At 48.5% G+C, this 23,885-nt stretch overlaps 1 protein-coding gene and 1 non-coding gene across 4 annotated transcripts in view; both read right to left on the bottom strand.

Annotated features, from left to right (window-relative positions):
- Positions 1-23,885, bottom strand: part of DYNC2H1 (dynein cytoplasmic 2 heavy chain 1) — a 1,021,614-nt gene that overhangs the window by 982,328 nt on the left and 15,401 nt on the right. For all 3 annotated transcript variants that reach the window (XM_063951545.1, XM_063951543.1, XM_063951544.1), the window contains exons 3-4: positions 1,071-1,209; positions 826-944 (exon numbers count right to left, since the gene is read on the bottom strand). In XM_063951545.1, coding sequence (XP_063807615.1) covers positions 826-944; positions 1,071-1,209 — 258 coding nt within the window. The remainder of the gene's footprint in view (positions 1-825; positions 945-1,070; positions 1,210-23,885) is intronic.
- LOC135051411 (5S ribosomal RNA) lies at positions 10,581-10,699 on the bottom strand. Its single transcript, XR_010242207.1, has one exon. It is a non-coding gene; the product is annotated as a 5S ribosomal RNA (ribosomal RNA).

Raw genomic sequence — 23,885 nt, 5'->3', positions numbered from 1 at the left:
CTGGGAAACACTTTACTCCTACCTAAATATAGATTTGCCAAGACTTTGGCAACTTACATGACAGCCTCTACAGCATGGGTCTTCAACCTGTGGCCCTCCAGCTGCTATGGAATTACACATCCCAGTATACACTGCCACAGTTTTGCTATTAACGTATGCTAAAACTAAGGCAGGGCATGCTGGGATGTGTAGTTCCACAGCAGCTGGAGGGCCGCAGGTTGAAGACCCATGCTCTACAGCAGGGCTTCTCAAAACTCGGGTCTCAGGACCCCACACAGTGCATGTTTTGCAGGTAACCCAGCAGGTGCACAGGTGTGTTAATTACTCACTGACACATTTTAAAAGGTCCACAGGTGGAGCTAATTATTTCACTTGCAATTCTGTGAGGAGACCTGCAAAACATGCACTGTGTGGGGTCCTGAGGACTGAGTTTGAGAACCTGTGTTCTACAGCTTTCTACCTTGCAGTCTAATTTCCTGCCACTAGATGGTGATATTGTACTCTTTATAGCAGTGGTTCTCAAACTCGGTCCTCAGGACCCCACACGGTGCATGTTTTGCAGGTAACACAGCAAGTGCACAGGTGTATTAATTTTTCACTGACACATTTTAAAAGGTCTACAGGAGGAGCTCATCATTTCACTTGTGATTCTGTGAGGAGACCTACAAAACATGCACTGTGGGGGGTCCTGAGGACCGAGTTTGAGAACCTGTGATTTAACATGTACTGTATATTTAACTCAGTCATTGGGAACCAGTTTCCCCAATACAACACCTACTGTACATAAAAATATGGAAACAGAGCAAGTAAAACAAATTTACTCACTTTTTCAATTGTTTGAAACAAACTGACAAAATGGATTGCTCTCTCTCGGATACTAGATTTACTTCGGCTTTCTGCAACTTCTGCCCAGAACTGAAACTCATCAGTGGGGGTTATAATACCTGTAAGACACAATAAAGGCATGTCATACTTTTGTGCTCGCTTATAATATTGCAATGACCTTTTTAAAGCCATAAACATTATTATCTGTAAGCGCAAAAATATTCAGCGTGTTCTCATACACAAACCTTGCAAGTCATCTTCTCTGCCAGACATAGAGCTTCTGCCACTGGCCACTGCGGTCCGCAACACACTGCCCAGTCCGGCCTCCAGGTCACTCAGCAAGGCCTGCAGCTTTGGGTCAAACTGCTTACTCCACTTTTCATCCTTAACAAGTTAGAATACAGGAAGCGATAACTATAAACCACATTCAAACGCTGCAATTTCATGATCTCTGCAATACGGATTTATTATTATCTGTGTTTCCTTGTCCCACTCCACTCCTCCCCCAATTCTATGTTCCAGATATGAATTACCAAATTGTAAGAAAACGTGTAATCATGTGATAACAATCTAGTAAGACAACTGCTACTAACAAGACAGGCCCGACCACAGGGAAGCCAGTGATGCACATATCTTTCCCAACCAGGTTAAGCTGTAACTAGATGACATACTCCAGGCACGGATAACTGCATAACTCTGATATCCAGGGTAGCATAACAGCCTATGGTGCGGTGCGTCCCAGTACTGGGGGAAGGGATAATACCTTTAAACCCGCTTAAACTAACCCTACCTGCTTTAATTTGGACCAATAACGTGGTCATTTTAGACAAATCACAGAAAACATGGGCCCAAACCAATAACCTTCCCCAATCAGGGATGCACAGAAATTTGGTTGCGGATATCAGGGATATGGTAGAACGTGCCACCCCCACACGCAATGGGTCCTACGTACACTCTGCCTGATCATCAGAGGTTGGGACCGTTCAATTTTCTTACTGTGAAGAATCATAGATATTAAGGAGAGACTATGAATATTAGGGCCTTGTAAATTATGTTTCTTTTAAGTCTGAGTTATGAATGTGCCGCACACTTGTCAATAGACAGATTTATTCAGGATAGTGGCTTTCGCTGACTATCAGAATAGACAGCCACAGGAAAACTTTTGTTAGTACCTAGGAAGTTATCATAAGCATGTCAATGTTAATTCAGGCCTAGGAAGGCCTTTTGGGTGACGTCAGGACCTTTACAGGTAATTGAATTCAGAGGAAGAGGCCAATTGCCTGACAGGCCACAGACCTTTTTTCTGTGTTGGCATCTACAGGAAAGCAAACCAGTGGGGTGTAATTAGACCAAATGTGTTTTGAGACAAACACAAAAGGTAACTACACCACAGTAAAAGCACACCATACTGGATATGGTTTAGGACTTCAAATCATATGTTCTCTAAGAAGAATAGTATCCAAGACATGAAACATCTCCACCATCCCACAACACAAACGCATGATAATTACACTTATATGGTAGCTAAAATAGCAGAGAGTAATATGGACACCCCATATTCTAGAATATCATATATGTGAATTGGAGTCGTAAGTAATATTAGCAAGTTAGGGAGGATACCAGCCTTAATTATCTATCCAGAAAATCAGCAGGGGCTTATGAGACCTCATCTAAGGCGTGATACTCTACTATTGCTTGGGGTTCAAAGACGCATTGAAGTTTAAACCTGCATTTACCCTGCCTTTCTTCTGTTCTCCCCAGGACAGATTTTCTCCATGTCAATCTGTAAGTTTTGTCATTTTTATTTTAATTACTTGCTTGTATGTTTTTTGTAAACATTGTCTTGTTAACAATCTTTTCTAAATAAGCATTGTACCATTTTGGAAATAATAAGATTTTACTTACCGGTAAATCTATTTCTCGTAGTCCGTAGTGGATGCTGGGGACTCCGTAAGGACCATGGGGAATAGACGGGCTCCGCAGGAGACATGGGCACTTTAAGAAAGAAATTAGATTCTGGTGTGCTCTGGCTCCTCCCTCTATGTCCCTCCTCCAGACCTCAGTTAGAGAAACTGTGCCCGGAAGAGCTGACAGTACTAGGAAAGGATTTGGAATCCAGGGCAAGACTCATACCAGCCACACCAATCACACCGTATAACTTGTGATAAACTTACCCAGTCAACAGTATGAACAACAACAGAGCATCAGTTCAACCCTGATGCAACAATAACATAGCCCTTATTGCAGCAATAACTATATACAAGTATTGCAGAAGAAGTCCGCACTTGGGACGGGCACCCAGCATCCACTACGGACTACGAGAAATAGATTTACCGGTAAGTAAAATCTTATTTTCTCTAACGTCCTAGTGGATGCTGGGGACTCCGTAAGGACCATGGGGATTATACCAAAGCTCCCAAACGGGCGGGAGAGTGCGGATGACTCTGCAGCACCGAATGAGCAACACAAGGTCCACCTCAGCCAGGGTATCAAACTTGTAGAACTTTGCAAAAGTGTTTGCATCTGAAGTAGCCGCTCGGCATAGCTGTAATGCCGAGACCCCTCGGGCAGCCACCCAAAAAGAGCCCACCTTCCTAGTGGAATGGGCCTGAACTGATTTTGGCAGCGGCAATCCAGCCGCAGAATGAGCCTGCTGAATCGTGTTACAGATCCAGCGAGCAATAGTTTGCTTTGAAGCAGGAGCACCCAGCTTGTTGGAAGCATACAGGACAAACAAAGATTCTGTTTTCCTGACCCTAGCCGTTCTGGCTACATAAACCTTCAAAGCCCTGACCACATCAAGTAACTCGGAATCCTCCAAGTCAGTATAGGCCACAGGCACCACAATAGGTTGGTTTATATGAAAGGATGAAAACACTTTTGGCAGAAATTGTGGACGGGTCCGCAATTCTGCTCTATCCGCATGGAAAACCAGATAGGGGCTTTTATGTGACAAAGCCGCTAATTCTGACACACGCCTAGCCGAAGCCAGCGCTAGTAGCATGACCACCTTCCACGTGAGATATTTCAATTCCACCGTTTTGAGTGGTTCAAACCAGTGGGATTTCAGGAAACTCAACACCACGTTAAGATCCCAAGGTGCCACCGGGGGCACAAAAGGGGGCTGAATACGCAGCACTCCCTTCACAAATGTCTGAACTTCAGGTAGAGAAGCCAGCTCTTTTTGAAAGAAAATGGATAGGGCCGGAAACTGGACCTTAATGGAACCCAATTTTAGGCCCAAAGTCACCCCCTGACTGTAGGAAGTGAAGGAAACGGCCCAGCTGGAATTCCTCCGTAGGGGCATTCCTGGCCTCACACCAAGCAACATATTTTCGCCATATACGGTGATAATGTTGAGCTGTCACGTCCTTCCTAGCCTTTATCAGCGTAGGAATGACCTCATCTGGAATGCCTTTTTCCGCTAGGATCCGGCGTTCAACCGCCATGCCGTCAAACGCAGCCGCGGTAAGTCTTGGAAAAGACAGGGCCCTTGTTGCAACAAGTCCTGTCTTAGAGGAAGAGGCCACGGGTCCTCTGTGAGCATTTCTTGCAGATCTGGATACCAAGCCCTTCTTGGCCCATCCGGAACAATGAGTATTGTTCTCACTCCTCTTTTTCTTATGGGTATGAGAGGAAGAGGAGAAAATACATAGACCGACTGGAACACCCACGGTGTCACCAGTGCGTCCACAGCTATCGCCTGAGGGTCTCATGACCTGGCGCAATACCTCTGTAGCTTTTTGTTGAGGCGGGATGCCATCACGTCCACCTGTGGCAGTTCCCACCGACTTGCAATCTGCGTGAAGACTTCTTGATGAAGTCCTCACTCTCCCGGGAGGAGGTCGTGCCTGCTGAGGAAGTCTGCTTCCCAGTTGTCCACTCCCGGGATGAACACTGCTGACAGTGCGCTTACGTGATTCTCCGCCCAGCGAAGAATTCTGGTGGCTTCTGACTGAATCAGAACCGGTTGGTCGCGAAGCAGGGTCTCCGCTTGACGTAGGGCGTTGTAGACGGCCCTTAATTCCAGGATGGTGATGTGAAGGCAAGTCTCCTGACTTGACCACAGACCTTGGAAATTTCTTCCCTGTGTGACTGCTCCCCACCCTCGGAGGCTTGCATCCGTGGTCACCAGGACCCAGTCCTGAATGCCGAATCTGCGGCCCTCGAGAAGGTGAGCACTCTGCAGCCACCACAGGAGAGACAACCTGGCCCTGGAGGATAGGGTGATTAACCGATGCATCTGAAGATGTGATCCGGACCACTTGTCCAGTAAGTCCCATTGAAAAGGTCCTCGCATGGAACCTGCCGAAGGGAATGGCATCTTATGATGCCACCATCCTTCCCAGGACTCGAGTGCAGTGATGCACTGACACCTGTTTTGGTTTTAATAGGTTCCTGACCAGTGTCATGAGCTCCTGAGCTCTCTCTATCGGGAGATAAACTCTTTTCTGGTCTGTGTCTAGAATCATGCCTAGGAAAGGCAGATGAGCCGTAGGAACCAACTGCGACTTTGGAATATTTAGAATCCAGCCGTGTTGCCGTTACACTTCCAGAGAAAGTGATACGCTGTTCAGCAACTGCTCTCTTAATCTCGCTTTTATGAGGAGATCGTCCAAGTACGGGGTAATTGTGACACCTTGCTTCCGCAGGAGCACTATCATTTCCGCCATTACCTTGGTGAAGATTCTCGGGGCCGTGGGGAGACCAAACGGCAACGTCTGAAATTGGTAATGACAATCCTGTACCGCAAATCTGAGGTACGCCTGATGAGGTGGATAAATGGGGACATGAAGATATGCATCCTTTATGTCCAGAGACACCATAAAATTTCCCCCTTTCAGGCTTGCGATGACCGCTCTTAGCGATTCCATCTTGAACTTGAACCTTTTCAGGTATATGTTCAGGGATTTTAAATTCAATATGGGTCTGACCAAACCGTCCGGTTTCGGGACTACAACATGGTCGAATAATAACCCGCTCCTTGTTGAAGGAGGGGAACCTTGACCACCACCCGTTGAAGATACAATTTGTGAATTGCAGTTAACACTATTTCCCTCTCGTGAGGGGAAGCCGGCAGGGACGTCGGTGAGGGGGCATCTCCTCAAAGTCCAGCTTGTATCCCTGAGACACAATATCAACTGCCCAGGGATCCAACAGGGAGTGAACCCACTTGTGGCTGAAATTACAAAGACGTGCCCCCACCGTGCCTAGCTCCGCCTGTGGAGCCCCAGCGACATGCGGTGGATTTTGTAGAGGCCGGGGAGGACTTCTGTACCTGGGAACTAGCTGTGTTGTGCAGCTTCTATCCTCTGCCCCTGCCTCTGGCAAGAAAGGATGCACCTCGGACTTTCTTGTTTCTTTGTGATCGAAAGGCTGCATTTGATAATGTCGTGCTTTCCTAGGCTGTGCAGGAATATAAGGCAAAAGATCAGAATTACCAGCTATAGCTGTGGAGACCAGGTCCGAGATCCCTTCTCCACACAATCCTCAGCCTTCCATATGCCTCTTAAGTCGGCATCACCTGTCCATTGCATATTCTACAGAACATGTCAAGCAGAAATCGACATAGCGTTGACTCTAGAACCCAGTAGACTAATGTCTCTTTGGGCATGTTTTGTATATATATATATATATATATATATATATATATATATATCTCTTAAGACAGCATCTTTAATATATATATATATATATATATATATATATATATATATCAGGATTTTGGTACTTACCGATAAATCCCTTTCTCCGATTCCACAGGGGCCACTGGAGTGTAGTTACAATGGAGAGATAGTAGGTGGTATTGGTAGCTGGCACTTTAAAAATTCTCACACTGTGGCTAGCTCCTCCCCTACTATCTCCCCTCCAAGCCAGTCTACGTTAAACTGTGCCCGAGGAGAGCTGTAATAAACAAACCGTAAGGTAGAGGAGGTTAACGACGCCCTGTAAACCAGGCGAACACAAACTAAACCTGGAACAGAACCTGACAAAAAACCAGGCTAGCCTGAACCCAACAAGCAGTCATATGGTGATCTGCAATCGTTAATCAAACAAAAATCAGGAGAAACAGCGCTGGGCGGGCGTCCAGTGGCCCCTGTGGAATCGGAGAAAGGGATTTATCGGTAAGTACCAAAATCCTGATTTCTCCTTCATCCACTAGGGGCCACTGGAGTGTAGTTACAATGGGGACGTCCCAGAGCTCCCAAAAAACGGGTGGGAAAGCGCTGAGAGTCCTGTAAAAACTGCTCGGCCAAACAGTGATGCAGAGGCCGTAAAAGTGTCAAACTTGTAGAATTTGACAAAACGAATGTCGGTTTGACCAAGTAGCCGCCCGACAAAATATTCATGGAGACCCCGCGGGCGGCTGCCCACGAAGGTCTTACAATGCGCGTAAAGCGCGCTGAATTGGAAAACGGAGGTTCCCTAGTAACCGCCAAGAAGACTGTCTGATGATCAGATGTATCCAACTGTCCAGCATATGCTGGGGCCCCGGCTATTTAGTACGGGAGCATCGTCCAGAGCAAAGAAGAAAAAACACTTCATCGAATAGCCTGAGACCTCTGTAGAGAGAGTTGACGAGCCCTGACAACATTCAGAGAGGATTGAAAACCACTAGTGTCAGATTTATATGAAAAATGGACCTCCCCTCTGGAAGAAACGACCGCTGAGGCCGAAGCCGAGCCCGGGGAGTTGCCAATAGAGTACTCCCTGAACAAGAGGCCGAACTTACGGCCGCTAGGCTAATCTCATTTGGAAGAAAAGCGAAAAAGGCAGAGACCTAAAATTCCGGTCAGTGTGGTTTGAAGCGCAGCGGAGCAAAAAACCTCCCAGAGAAACCAAAGATGAATGGTAACTGGAAGAAGGGGGAAAAACCCCCTTTTATCTTCATTATGTTCCATAAAGTTTTCCCAAAGTGGCAAAAGCGAGAAGAGGTAATAGACTTCTGAAATCGGAGCCCAGTAGGCCTAACCGAACTAGGGAACTCCTCCCTTCTGAGGTCTCGTGAACAGTCACACGGGTAACCGAAACCAGTGTAAAATTGAACAAGGAGAAAAAAAAAGGAGCCTGTTGAAGTAGACAGTCCCGTCGAGGTAGGAGCCAAGGCTCCTCTACTGACAACAGGCGTATCTGTATCTTCAAGTCATGCGTGGCCCAACCAGCGCCACCGAGAGGACTAGCACGCATAATCCCCTCCTGTGTTACTGAACATGAAGTAGAAATAGAAAAGGAGGCAGGATAGAATAACCAGAAAACTCCCCGGAGCCCTGAGGGCCTCCACGGCTACTGCCGTCCGAGAGTAATAAAGGGTTAAAGAGTCAGTCAGAACGCCCTGAGGTCGATCCGAAATCTCCGCCCACAGCGGACCAGCTGACAAAACTCCGGGGCATGTTCCCTCACCCAGGAGTCTGACCTGGTGGCTTGATCTGGAAACAAGATTGTTGTCCCCCGTTCCGAGAGGAATGGAGGCGACCACTCATTACGTCGCAACTTGACTGAAGAAATAGAGTCTCTGGTGCCGAGGAATGAAAAAACCTCTGACGGACCGTGTTGAGAAACGTCTATGCGGAGCATAAATTGGATCTGTGTCGAATCAGAAGCTCGTGGATCCTCCGGATATTCAGAAGCCACCTAATGTACAGAGTGGGATAGTAGCAGTAAATTGTCCCATTAGGGAACCAACGTCACCCACTGCCCTTGAAAAAGAGTTATTCTGTTATCTTCCTAAACTCTGTGGGAGCGGAAGAGAGAAGAGTAAAGGACTTACAGTGAAAATGAGAATCCTGTTAAGGGGGAATCTGAGAAAAGCCTGTCCAACGGAAATCAGTAAACAGGCATCTCTGAAGACAAGGGACACGTAAAACTCCCTTTCTTGTTTAAACTAGCAATCACAGACTAAAAGGATTGTAAGGCCAGAATAGGCCTGTCCGAGCCACTTGGCTTCGGAACGTGAAAAGAAAACAAAGGCCTGAGAACTGTCCTAATTCAAATGATATGTGTAAAACAGGGATCAACACCCTTTGCGGTTAGAAACCTATGGAGCGCAGCCTGCAGTATGACTGTCTTGTCATCGTAAATCAGCCGACCCATGCCGAGGGACTCCTGAGACGGTTGTAACCGCCCAAGCCTTCTCCCATCGACCTGCGCCTACCCTGGGACCCTGCAGGTGTAATGGGTGTATAGGATGACATAAAATCAGACTGGACTGAGGATGTTGAACCTCTGCTTCAGCCTTTTTACCCTGAGAACCCCTGGCGACGAAGATATCACCCGTGTGGAGTCAAAAACCTGAAAGGGCACGAAACAATCTAAAGGGAAGACCAGTAAAGGTCTGTCTTGGAGCTGGGGCAGTAGTAGGAGAAATCAAAGTGGACCTACCTCCATTGGTTCAAGAAATCCTGCAGAAAGTTCCTTCCCCAGAACCATCTGCCCCGTAGGATTTCATGTTTACTTGTCACTGTCGCAGCCCCAGAGGTCGTCGGGTTAAGACAGCCCAAGCGAAGATGCAGGGTCCGAGTCTGTAGACATGGAGACCTCCAAGGAACATAAAGCAGAATCGTGATTCTGACCTGTATCAAAGTATCAATTGATCCTGATGCGAAGCATCCTGTAACCTAGAGGACAATTGTTCCCCAACCTACCTGCTCCGGATACGGTAGAACCATGCTGCCGCATATGTCGATGGATCCCTGAGCAAGGTTGCCTCAGGAAAACGGCGGCTTGATGGACCGGCGATACACCGAGGTGTATACCCTAGAGAGGTTCTGATACCATCTCCTGCCATCTGCGGGGAAAAGATAGGAAAACAAACCCTGTTTGATACCTGATATTGTGTATTCGGGTGTCTGTCGGCCGCCTACCGGAGCCTGCCCAGCTCATCCGAAACTGAACCAGTCGCTGTCATTTTCGTCAATGGCGTGGAACCCTGATGGACTTGACGTGTCCTCCTCCTTTACCTGCAGTATCAGATGAACTGCTGTATTATGTACCTGTATATTCTGAGACACTGGTTCAGATCCACAGAAAACAGACATCAGTAATGCATGGAATGTTAGCAAAGTTTCTTTTTGGAAAGGTGTGTTTGGTCCCGCTGTGATTTGATCCTGTGACCTTGGAAACCAAAGTCCAAGGGCTTACCTGATGAGCTATTGTCTGGTTAATAGTGACATTACCTGCATCATTGATCAAACAGGGGTGTGCAGGTGCGTGGAGGGCGAAGCAGATGGCTCCGCCGCATACTTCACACCTAAGAGGGAATTCTTCGACTATCCCAGGAGAGACAAACGAAAGGAGAAAAGGTGGGTTAAATAAACAGAGCCCTACGTAAGGTCTGCACTATAATGTGTAGTGACCGATACGATTAAAATAAACTTTCTGGAGCAGCGGAGACCTGAACCAGCAACGCTGCGCTGTGGGACAGGAGTCTTAGCCCTAGGCTATAGGAGTTCTCCTTAAAGTTTTGTTTGGATTCAAACCCCTGTTCAGATACCCGCTACTAGCGTACTGAGCCGCAGCGCTATTTGTCTGATGCCTTACACGCATTCCACAATTACAAATAGCATTAGTAACTAGTGACAACAAGGAATAATAAAGGGAAGGCAACACCCCGCCCTGTATTTAGTGTACCGCTAATTAAGGTGCACCAGATGTTTCTCTGAGGTTCCGCTGGCTTTTCAAAATGGTGACCAGCCTGTGAGAAAGATGGGGGAAAATGTTATGTGCAAGATGTTGTTATTAGAAAACATTGCGGAAGTAGCCTACAGCACCTGGTATTCCCAGGCGGTCTCCCATCCAAGTACTAACCGGGCCTGACCCTGCTTAGTTTCCGAGATCAGACGAGATCGGGCGTGTTCAGGGTGGTGTGGCCGTAGGCTTTTATCCCCTATATCTGGTATTTTATGGATTTATCTATATACATACCTACACGCACTTAAATATATATATCTATATATATACATGCACAAACATAACTATATATGTATATATACACACACACCGTAGGTAAATAAATACTGCACAGTAGATCCTTTTAATTATTATTGAGCTGAGTCCCAGCCACTGTAATAGAGCAGGTTCCCTGATTTGCAAGTAGGAAAATGCTGGGTAGAGGACTCTACTGCAGGAGGAATGTATCTATATTTCAGCAGCCTGAAGTATCGAAAAGTTACAAATCCCAGAGCTGTTGCCTAGCGACGGGGAGACCTGGGAGCCCGCTGAGTAAAGCGGGTTAACTGTTAATATACCTGGGACTTTATTTGTATTTGTCTCTGAGTATGCAAGATTAGCCCACTGGGCTATAGGAGACACTGCAAATATGAAGCCAGGTCTGTGCAGGGAGGAAATGGCCGCCAGAGTGAAACTCCTCTGGGCTATGCGATAAAATCTATATAGTGGATAACTGGATTAGTGCTGAGCCACTCTGACTATATCACATTCTCCTCAGCACCATGTGCATTAAACTCACATAAATGCCTATTACACTATAACAGTGGCCGGGGAGCGGAGAATGCTGAGCCCGCTGTACAGAGCAGGAGTTAGCTCCGCCCCCCGGCTATGGCGCCTTATTGCAAAACTAAGCGGGAAGCGAGCTGTACCCTCCGCTGGGCCTGCGAGTCACCGCCGGGGAGCGCTGAGCGCTGAGCCCGCTATACAGCGCTAGTAGAGCCCTGTATCTGCTAGCCGCCGCCGGGGAGTGTTGCGCTGAACAGAGCGCGAGTCGCCGCCTGGGAGCAGGGAGCGCTGAGCTCGCTCTACAGAGCGGGACTTAGCTCCGCCCCCTCCGTACAAGGCGCCAAATTTAAACATTGCTTTGCGCTCGAGCGGGATCCCTGTGCCGGCTCTGTGAGTCGCGCTGAGTGGGTGCGGGGGGTGCGGGGAGCTGGGGGAGCAGAGGGTTATCAGAATGACACACACCCGTTTTTCAGTCAGGGTTGTATAAACACATACTCAGCCTCCCCCAATCATCCTGTCTGTTTCTCCATGAGGAGGACAGGTAAGGATACAATAAAGTACATTACAGCCCCAGAGAGCCCTTCTGGAGTGGGTTGTACAACAATAAACAGATTGCTCTAAAAACATACATAGCCACCACAAATAAAGTATACTTCACTCACCACTGTGTTCTTGGTGGATCGGCCCCGACACACGCCGCACGCAGCGGCGTCCAGCCGGAATCTTCTGTGGTGGGGTGGTCCCGACACAAGCCGCACGCAGCGGTGTCCGACCATTTTTGATACTCACCGCTGCCATGCTGCCGGAATCTTCTGCTGGATGGAGTGGCCGCGACACGCGCCGCACGCAGCGGTGTCCGCCAACTCAGGAGAGCTCAGTGTCTCCCTCAGCCGGGGCCCATCCCTAGCCGCACGCAGCTGCGATGGGACCCCGCCGGCAGCTCCCACGGTGCAGACTGGCAGTGGCAGAGCTGCCAGTCTGTGAGTGTGTGTAAGAAAAATAAAATAATAAAGAAAAAAGAAGAAAATTCTTCAGCTAAACCCAAGTGAACCAGCTACCTCGGGCACTTAACTAAGACTGGCTTGGAGGGGAGATAGTAGGGGAGGAGCTAGCCACAGTGTGAGAATTTTTAAAGTGCCAGCTACCAATACCACCTACTATCTCTCCATTGTAACTACACTCCAGTGGCCCCTAGTGGATGAAGGAGAAATATATATATATATATATATATATATATATATATATATATATATATATATATATATATATATATATATATATATATATATATATATATATATATACACACACACACACACACACACACACACACATATACATACTAGGGTCTCAATCTGTGCTTATAAAAGGTACCTGTCCACGCTGCTACAGCGCTATAAACCCATGCCAACACAATCGCCGGTCTGAGTAGTGTACCAGAATGTGCACGCTATCTGCAGGATCCCCGAGGACAGCTGTTAAGTCAGGGCTACCTTTTGGGCAAACGTGACACCCTAGGGGAAGATTCCCATCGTATCCTGGCCCTAGTAGGGAAAGGATACTCCCTGAAAATTCTTTGTGGGAAACTGCAGTCTCTTGTCTGGAGATTCCCGCTCTTTTTCATCATGAGAGGAGGGAAATTTACCTCAGCATTCTTCCCCTTAAACATGTGTACCCTTGTGTCAGGGACAGATGAGTCATCAGTGATATGCAAATCATCTTTTATTACAATAATCATATATTGAATACTTTCCTGCCATTTTGGCTGTAACTTTGCATTATCGTAGTCGACACTGGAGTCAGACTCCGTGTCGATATCAGTGTCTATTATTTTGGATAGTGAGCATTGAGAGACTCTGAAGGTCTCTGCGACATAGGGACAGACATGGGTAGATTCCCTGTCTGTTCTCTAATCTTTTGTGCAATAACTTCACCTTAGCACTTAATTACACATATCCAAACAGGTGTCGGCGTTGTCGACGGAGACGCCCCTCACACACACATTTGCTCCATCTCCTCCTTAGGGGAGCCTTTTACCTCAGACATGTCGACACACACGTACCGACACACCACACACTCAGGGAATGCTCATCTGAAGACAATTCCCCCACAAGGCCCTTTGGAGAGACAGAGAGAGAGTATGCCAGCACACACCCCAGCGCTATTAACCCAGGAATAACACAGTAACTTAATGTTAACCCAGTAGCTGCTGTTTATAATAAGATTTTACTTACCGATAAATCTATTTCTCGTAGTCCGTAGTGGATGCTGGGGACTCCGTAAGGACCATGGGGATATAGCGGCTCCGCAGGAGACAGGGCACAATAATAAAAGCTTTAGGATCAGGTGGTGTGCACTGGCTCCTCCCCCTATGACCCTCCTCCAAGCCTCAGTTAGGATACTGTGCCCGGACGAGCGTGCATAATAAGGAAGGATATTGAATCCCGGGTAAGACTCATACCAGCCACACCAATTACACCGTACAACCTGTGATCTGAACCCAGTTAACAGTATGATAACAACGAAGGAGCCTCTGACAAGATGGCTCACAACAAGAATAACCCGATTTTTGTAACAATAACTATGTACAAGTATTGCAGACAATCCGCACTTGGGATGGGCGCCCAGCATCCACTACGGACTACGAGAAATAGATTTATCGGTAAGTAAAATCTTATTTTCTCTGACGTCCTAGTGGATGCTGGGGACTCCGTAAGGACCATGGGGATTATACCAAAGCTCCCAAACGGGCGGGAGAGTGCGGATGACCCTGCAGCACCGAATGAGAGACTCCATGTCCTCCTCAGCCAGGGTATCAAATTTGTAGAATTTAGCAAACGTGTTTGCCCCTGACCAAGTAACTGCTCGGCAAAGTTGTAAAGCCGAGACCCCTCGGGCAGTCGCCCAAGATGAGCCCCCTTCCTTTTGGAATGGGCTTTTACAGATTTTTGGCTGTGGCAGGCCTGCCACAGAATGTGTAAACTGAATTGTATTACAAATCCAGCGAGCAATCGTCTGCTTAGAAGCACCCATCTTGTTGGGTGCATACAGGCTAAACAGCGAGTTAGATTTTCTGACTCCAGCCGTCCTGGAAACATATTTTTCAGGGCCCTGACAACGTCAAGTAACTTGGAGTAGGTTGGTTCATATGAAAAACAGAAAACACCTTAAGGAGAAATTGAGGACGAGTCCTCAATTCTGCCCTGTCAGAATGAAAAATTAAGTAAGGGCTTTATATATGATAAAGCCGCCAATTCTGACACACGCCTGGCTGAAGCCAGGGCTAATAGCATCGTTACCTTCCATGTGAGATATTTTAAGTCCACAGTGGTGAGTGGTTCAAACCAATGTGACTTTAGGAAACTCAAAACAACATTGAGATCCCAAGGTGACACTGGGGCACAAAATGAGGCTGTATATGCAGTACCCCTTTTACAAACATCTGAACGTCAGGCACTAAAGCCAGTTCTTTCTGGAAGAAATTCGACAGGGCCGAAATTTGAACCTTAATGGACCCTAATTTTAGGCCCATAGACAGTCCTGTTTTCAGGAAATGTAGGAAACGACCCAGTTGGAATTCCTCTGTAGGGGCCTTCTTGGCCTCACACCACGCAACATATCTTCACCAAATGCGGTGAAAATGTTTTGCGGTTACATCCTTCCTGTCTTCGACCAGGGTAGGGATGACTTCATCTGGAATGCCCTTTCAGGATCCGGCGTTCAACCGCCATGCCGTCAAACGCGGCCGCGGTAAGTCTTGGAACAGACAAGGCCCCTGCTGGAGCAGGTCCTTTCTTAAAGGTAGAGGCCACGGGTCTTCCGTGAACATCTCTTGAAGTTTCGGGTACCAAGTCCTTCTTGGCCAATCCGGAACCACGAGTATCGTTCTTACTCATCTCCCTCTTATGATTCTCAGTACTTTTGGTATGAGAGGCATAGGAGGGAACACATACTCTGACTGGTACACCCACAGTGTTACCAGAGCGTCCACCGCTATTGCCTGAGGGTCCCTTGACCTGGCGCAATATCTGTCTAGTTTTTTGTTCAGGCGGGACGCCATCATGTCCACCTTTGGTTTTTCCCAACGGTTTTCAATCATGTGGAAGACTTCCCGATGAAGTCCCCACTCTCCCGGGTAGAGGTCATGCCTGCTGAGGAAGTCTGCTTCCCAGTTTTCCACTCCCGGAATGAACACTGCTGAGAGTGTTATCACATGATTTTTCGCCCAGCGAAGAATCCTTGTAGTTTCTGCCATTTCCCTCCTGCTTCTTGTGCCGCCCTGTTTACGTGGGCGACTGCCGTGATGTTGTCCCACTGGATCAATACCGGCTGACCTTGAAGCAGAGGTCTTGCTAAGCTTAGAGCATTGTAAATTGCCCTTAGCTCCAGTATATTTATGTGGAGAGAAGTCTCCAGACTTGATCACACTCTCTGGAAATTTTTTCCTTGTGTGACTGCTCCCCAGCCACTCAGGCTGGCATCCGTGGTCACCAGGACCCAGTCCTGAATGCCAAATCTGCGGCCCTTTCATAGATGAGCACTCTGCAGCCACCGCAGAAGAAACACCCTTGTCCTTGGAGACAGGGTTATCCGCTGATGCATCTGAAGATGCGATCCGGACCATTTTTCCAGCAGATCCCACGGAAAGGTTCTTGCGTGAAATCTACCGAATGGGATCGCTTTGTAAGAAACCACCATTTTTCACAGGATCCTTGTGCAATGATGCACTGATACTTTTCCTGGTTTTAGGAGGTTCCTGACTAGCTCGGATAACTCCCTGGCTTTCTTCTCCGGGAGAAAACATCCTTTTCTGGACTGTGTCCAGAATCATCCCTAGGAACAGTAGACGTGTCGTCGGAAAAAACTGCGATTTTGGAATATTTAGAATCCACTCGTGCTGTCGTAGAACTACTTAAGATAGTGCTACTCCGACCTCCAACTGTTCTCTGGACCTTGCCTTTATCAGGAAAGCGTCCATATTTCTTTTAAGAAGAATCATCATTTCGGCCATTACCTTGGTAAAGACCCGGGGTGCCGTGGACAATCCAAACGGCAGCGTCTGAACTGATAGTGACAGTTCTGTACCACGAACCTGAGGTACCCTTGGTGAGAAGGCAAATTTGGACATGTAGGTAAGCGTCCCTGATATACAGTGACACCATATCGTCCCCTTCTTCCTGGTTCGCTATCACTACTCTGAGTGACTCCATCTTGATTTGAACGCTTGTATGTAAGTGTTCAAATATTTCAGATCTCACCGAGCCGTCTGGCTTCAGTACCACAATATAGTGTGGAATAATACCCCTTCCCTTGTTGTAGAAGGGGTACTTTTATTATCACCTGCTGGGAATACAGCCTGTGAATTGTTCCCAATACTGCCTCCCTGTCGGAGGGAGACGTTGGTAAAGCAGACTTCAGGAACTTGTGAGGGGGAGACGTCTCGAATTTCCAATGTACACCTGGGATACTACGTGTAGGATCCAGGAGTCCACTTGTGAGTGAGCCCCCTGCGTGCTGAAACTCTTGAGATGACCCCCTACCGCACCTGAGTCCGCTTGTACTGCCCCAGCGTCATGCTGCGGACTTGGCAGAAGCTGTGGAGGGCTTCTGTTCCTGGGAATGGGCTGCCTGCTGCAGTCTTCTTCCCTTTCCTCTACCCCTGGGCAGATATGACTGGCCCTTTTGCCCGCCTGCCCTTATGGGGACGAAAGGACTGAGACTGAAAAGACTGTGTCCTTTTCTGCTGAGATGTGACTTGGGGTAACAAAAGGTGGATTTTTCAGCTGTTGCTATGGCCACCAGGTCCGATGGACCGCCCCTTTATACGGCAATACTTCCATGTGCCGTCTGGAATCTGCATCACCTGACCACTGTCGTGTCTTCGTCTGGCAGATATGGACATCACATTTACTCTTGATGCCAGAATGCAAATATCCCTCTGCGCATCTCGCATATATAGAAATGCATCTATAGTCAATAAAATCTTGTCCCTGTCAAGGGTATCAATATTTTCAGTCAGGAAATCCGACCAAGCCCCCTCAGCGCTGCACATCCAGGCTGAGGCGATTGCTGGTCGTAGTATAACACCAGTATGTGTGTATATACTTTTAGGATATTTTTCAGCTTCCTATCAGCTGGCTCCTTGAGGGCTGCCGTATCTGGAGACGGTAACGCCCCTTGTTTTTATAAGCGTGTGAGCGCCTTATCCACCCTAAGGTGTGTTTCCCAACTCGCCCTAACTTCTGGCGGGAAAGGGTATACCGCCAATAATTTTCTATCGGAGGAAACCCACGTATCATCACACACTTCATTTAATTTATCTGATTCCGGAAAAACTACAAGTAGTTTATTCACACCCTACATAATACCCTTATTTGTGGTACTTGTAGTATCAGAAATATGTAACACCTCCTTCATTGCCCTTAACATGAAACGTGTGGCCCTAAAGGAAAATACGTTTGTTTATTCACCGTCGACACTGGAGTCAGTGTCCGTGTCTGTGTCAACCGACTGAGGTAAATGGGCGTTTTTACAAGCCCCTGACGGTGTCTGAGACGCCTGGACAGGTACTAATTTGTTTGCCGGCCGTCTCATGTCGTCAACCGACCTTGCAGCGTGTTGACATTATCACGTAATTCCTAAATAAGCCATCCATTCCAGTGTCGACTCCCTAGAGAATGACATCACCAATACAGGCAATTTGCTCCGCCTCCTCACCAACATCGTCCTCCTACATGTCGACACACACGTACCGACACACAGCACACACACAGGGAATGCTCTGATAGAGGACAGGACCCCACTAGCCCTTTGGGGAGACAGAGGGAGAGTTTGCCAGCACACACCAAAAACGCTATAATTATACAGGGACAACCCCTTATACAAGTGTTTTCCCTTATAGCATTTTTATATATGTAATCATATCGCCAAATAAGTGCCCCCCCCTCTCTGTTTTAACCCTGTTTCTGTAGTGCAGTGCAGGGGAGAGCCTGGGAGCCTTCCTCACAGCAGAGCTGAGCAGGAAAATGGCGCCGTGTGCTGAGGAGAATAGGCCCCGCCCCCTTTTCGGCGGGCTCTTCTCCCGGAGTTTGTGAGATCTGGCAGGGGTTAAATACATCCATATAGCCTCAAGGGCTATATGTGATGTATTTTAGCCATAAAAAGGTATTATACATTGCTGCCCAGGGCGCCCCCCCCAGCGCCCTGCACCCTCAGTGACAGTTGGTGACTGTTGGTGAAGTGTGCTGACAACAATGGCGCACAGCTGCAGTGCTGTGCGCTACCTTATGAAGACTGAAAGTCTTCTGCCGCCTGTTTCTGGACCTCTGGACCTCTTCAACTTCGGCATCTGCAAGGGGGGTCGGCGGCACGGCTCCGGGACGAGCCCCAGGGTGAGACCTGTGTTCCGACTCCCTCTGGAGCTAATGGTGTCCAGTAGCCTAAGAAGCAAATCCATCCTGCACGCAGGTGAGTTTACTTCTCTCCCCTAAGTCCCTCGTAGCAGTGAGCCTGTTGCCAGCAGGTCTCACTGAAAGAAAAAAACCTAACTTAAACTTTTATTCTAAGCAGCTCAGGAGAGCCACCTAGATTGCACCCTTCTCGGCCGGGCACAAAAATCTAACTGAGGCTTGGAGGAGGGTCATAGGGGGAGGAGCCAGTGCACACCACCTGATCCTAAAGCTTTTATTATTGTGCCCTGTCTCCTGCGGAGCCGCTATATCCCCATGGTCCTTACGGAGTCCCCAGCATCCACTAGGACGTCAGAGAAATTGATTTTTGCGCCTAATTATGTGCCCCCCCTCTCTTTTTACCCTCTTCTACCGTGTATCTGCAGGGGAGAGCCTGGGGAGCTTCCTCTCAGCGGTGCTGTGGAGAAAAAACATAGCGCTGGTGAGTGCTGAGGAAGAAACCCCGCCCCCTCGACGGCGGGCTTCTGTCCCGCTTAAATATACATTTTCTTGGCGGGGGCTCATACATATATACAGTGCCCAACTGTATATATGTGTACTTTTGCCAAAAGAGGTCCATATGCTGCCCAGGGCGCCCCCCCCTGCGCCCTGCACCCTTACAGTGACCGGAGTATGTGAGGTGTGTTTGGAGCAATGACGCACAGCTGCAGTGCTGTGCGTTACCTCATGTGAAGAACGGAGTCTTCTGCCGACGATTTCGAAGTCTTCTTGCTTCTCATACTCACCCGGCTTCTGTCTTTCGGCTCTGCGAGGGGGACGGCGGCGCGGCACTGGGATCGGACGACGAGGGTGAGATCCTGTGTACGATCCCTCTGGAGCTAATGGTGTCCAGTAGCCTAAGAAGCAGGACCTAGCTTCAGAGAGTAGGGCTGCTTCTCTCCCCTCAGTCCCACGATGCAGGGAGTCTGTTGCCAGCAGAGCTCCCTGAAAATAAAAAACCTAACAAAAAACTTTCTTACAGCAAGCTCAGGAGAGCTCACTGAACAGCACCCAGCTCGTCCGGGCACAGATTCAAACTGAGGTCTGGAGGAGGGACATAGAGGGAGGAGCCAGAGCACACCAGAATCTAAATTCTTTCTTAAAGTGCCCATGTCTCCTGCGGAGCCCGTCTATTCCCCATGGTCCTTACGGAGTCCCCAGCATCCACTAGGACGTTAGAGAAAAAGCATTTCTTTGGTAATTTATATATGCTCTCAGATCCCAATCCATTGAAGAGATTTTTAGACAGCTAAGTGTATGCTATAAACTTATCAATTGCTGAGGCACATGGCAAACCACGTACTGTGTGGACATTTAGGCTGTCGTGCCTGTACGATAAGGGATATTAATAATACTGTTATAAATTGCCGAAGCAGACGGCTTTCCAGCCTACTGCGTAGATATCTGGTTATTGCCGAGCCTAGGTACAATTGTTTATGAAGTTGTTGGGGGACCTGTGTTCCCTTTTCAATGTTTTCACAGGTGGTGGCAGTAAAGTGTGTTGAATTACTGCTCTCTGACCAATAGTTAGAGTGTACAACTGTCAGTACAGGGATAACAGTGAGATCCCCGACACTTACCAATGTGTGTATCTAAACTGGATGCAGATTTGGTCACGCTGCACAAGGTAACTGTATCTGCCAGTGTAAGGGTGTGTACACACGGTGAGATATTTTCTTTCAATTTTGACTAAATAGTCAAAATCGCAAGAAAAGTTAGTGCAGATCGCAAGGTGAAAGTCACCTTGCGATCCCGATGCGCGGTCCCGCCAGGTCGGCATCTCAAGAAAAAACGAGTTTTATGGTAAGAACTTACCCTTGTTAAAACTCTTTCTGCGAGGTACACTGGGCTCTACAAGTCTGGACAATGGGTGTAGAGTAGGATCTTGTTCCGAGGCACCAACAGGCTCAAAGCTTTGACTGTTCCCAGAATGCACAGCGCTGCCTCCTATATCACCCCGCCTCCCAGCACAGGAGGTCAGTTTAGTTAACCAGCCCAATGCAGTAGCAGGAAAAGAGACGACAACGGTTAGTAGCCACATACACCACACTCTCATGACAAGAGAAGTGTCAGCGGCTAATGCCATATCAACCCAAAGAAGCTAAGTGCGTCAGGGTGGGCGCCTTGTGGAGCCCAGTGTACCTCGCAGAAAGAGTTTTAACAAGGGTAAGTTCTTACCATAAAACTCGTTTTCTGCTGCGGGGTACACTGGGCTCCACAAGTCTGGACAATGGGGATGTCCTAAAGCAGTTCCTTATGGGAGGGAACGCACTGTAGCGGGCACAAGAACCCGGCGTCCAAAGGAAGCATCCTGGGAAGCGGCAGTATCGAAGGCATAGAACCTTATGAACGTGTTCCCTGAGGACCACGTAGCCGCCTTGCACAATTGGTCAAGGGTCGCACCACGTTGGGCCGCCCAAGAAGGTCCAACAGACAGAGTAGAATGGGCCGTAATGTGAACAGGAGCTGACAGACCAGCCTTCACATAAGCATGCGCAATCACCATTCTAATCCACCTGGCCAGGGTCTGCTTGTGAGCAGGCCAGCCACGTTTAGATTTCACAAACAAAACAAAGCATGAATCAGACTTTCAAATAGAAGCAGTTCTCTTCACATAGATACGGAGAGCCCGTACCACATCCAAAGACCGCTCTTTGGGAGACAAATCAGGAGAGACAAAAGCTGGAACCACAATCTCCTGATTAAAGTGGAACGAAGAAACCACCTTTAGGTAAATATCCGGGACAAGTCCTAAGAACCGCCCGGTCACGGTGAAAAATCAGATATGGGGAACTACAAGACAAGGCACCCAAATCCGACACTCTTCTAGCAGAGGCAATAGCCAGCAAGACCACCACCTTAAAGGGAAAGCCACTTAAGGTCAGCTGAACCAAGAGGTTCAAATGGAGGCTCCTGCAACGCCTCCAAAACCACAGACAAGTCCCAAGGAGCCACAGGCGGGACATAGGGAGGTTGGATACGCAACACACCCTGAGTGAAAGTATGAACATCAGGTAAAGTCGCAATTTTTCTCTGAAACCACACCGACAAGGCAGAAATATGAACCTTGAGGGAGGCCAGACGCAGGCCTACATCTAGGCCCTGCTGTAGAAAAACCAAAAGTTTGGCTGTACTAAACTTGGAAGCGTCATAATAATTAGATGCGCACCAAACAAAGTCGGAATGCCAGACCCGATGGTAAATCCGAGCAGAGGCCGGTTTCCGGGCCCACAACACAGTTTTAATGACCTCTTCAGAAAAACCCTTAGCTCTTAAGACGGAAGCTTCAAGAGCCACGCCGTCAAAGACAGCCGGGCTAGGTCCTGGTAGACACAGGGGCCCTGAATGAGGAGGTCTGGGCGTTGTGGAAGTAGAAGTGGACGCTCTGACGATAGGCCTTGCAGGTTTGAGAACCAGTGCCGGAGCTATGAGAAGCAGATTTCCTTTTTCTTGCTTGATCTTCCGAATTACCCTGGACAGGAGTGACTCCGGAGGGAACACGTACGGCAGCCGAAACCTCCACGGCACTGCCAGCGCATCCACGAATGCTGCTTGAGGATCCCTTGTCCTTGCTCCGAAGACCGGAACTTTGTGATTGTGTCGAGACGCCATCAGATCCACATCTGGAAGACCCCACCTTTCCACGAGGAGTTGAAACACTTCTGGATGGAGGCCCCACTCGCCAGCATGCACGTCCTGACGACTGAGAGAGTCCGCTTCCCAATTCAGGACTGCCGGAATGAATATTGCCGATATTGCCGGTAGATGGCGTTCTGCCCAACGTAGAATTCGTGAGGCTTCCTTCATTGCCAAACGACTTTGAGTGCCGCCTTGATGATTTATGTAAGCCACTGTGGTGGCGTTGTCCGACTGTACTTGAACAGGACGGTTCTGAATCAAATGCTGGGCTAGGTTCAACGCATTGAAGACCGCCCGCAATTCCAGAATGTTGATCGAGAGGAGAGATTCCTCCTTGGTCCACCGACCCTGCAAGGAGTGCTGCTCCAGCATCGCGCCCCAACCTCTTAGACTGGCATCTGTCGTCAACAGGACCCAGTTGGATATCCAGAAGGGACGGCCTCTGCACAATTGTCGGTCCAGGAGCCACCACAGCAGCGACAGACGGACCTCCGGAGTCAAAGAGATCATGTGAGACCTGATCCGGTGAGGCAGGCCGTCCCACTTGGCTAGAATCAGCTTCTGGAGGGGGCGAGAATGGAATTGAGCATACTCCACAATGTCGAATGCTGACACTATGAGGCCCAGCACCTGCATTGCCGAATGTATCGACATTTGCGGACGAGAAAGGGAGCAACGAATCCTGTCCTGAAGTTTCAGGACTTTCTCCTGAGACAAGAAAAACCTCTGGTTGTGAGTGTCCAACAGCGCTCCCAGATGCACCATGCTCTGAGCAGGGACCAGGGAAGATTTCTTCCAGTTGATGAGCCACCCGTGGGCTTGTAGAAACCAGACCGTCATATCCAGATGACGCAGGAGAAGATCTGGGGAATTTGCCAGGATTAACAAGTCGTCCAGATACGGCAGTATCCTGACCCCCTTGACGGCGGAGTACCACCGTCATCACCGCCATAACTTTGGTGAAGATTCGCGGAGCCGTTGTTAAACCAAAAGGTAACTGGTAATCGAGGTTGCCAATAGCGAACCTCAGGTATTGTTGATGTGACACTGCTATAGGAATATGCAGGTAAGCATCCTGTATGTCCAGGGAGACCATGTAGTCCCCAGGTTCCAAGGCCAGAACTATAGAGCGAAGGGTTTCCATACGGAACTTGGAAACCTTCACAAACTTGTTCAGTGCCTTGAGGTTGAGAATGGGCCGGGAGGACCCATTCGGTTTCGGGACTAGAAATAGCGGAGAATAGTGCCCCCGGTCCCTCTGAGCAAGAGGCACCTGTACTACGACTCCTGTATCCAGGAGGGTCTGTACCACCGAATGCAGTGTTTGCCTTTGTCTGGTCCGACGGGACGTCTGTCTGGCAAAATCGATGAGGGGGTCGGTTTTTGAAGGCTATGGCGTAACCTCGAGTGACGACTTCCCGTACCCAGGCATCTGAAGTGGTCTTCAACCATTCCTGGGTATACCCTAGAAGCCGGCCCCCCACCCAGGGATCCCCCAGGGGGAGGCCCGCCCCGTCATGC

The sequence above is a fragment of the Pseudophryne corroboree genome, chromosome 2, assembly GCF_028390025.1.
Source record: "Pseudophryne corroboree isolate aPseCor3 chromosome 2, aPseCor3.hap2, whole genome shotgun sequence".
In the NCBI taxonomy this organism is placed as follows: domain Eukaryota; kingdom Metazoa; phylum Chordata; class Amphibia; order Anura; family Myobatrachidae; genus Pseudophryne; species Pseudophryne corroboree.
This window is presented reverse-complemented; position numbering and strand designations above follow the sequence as displayed.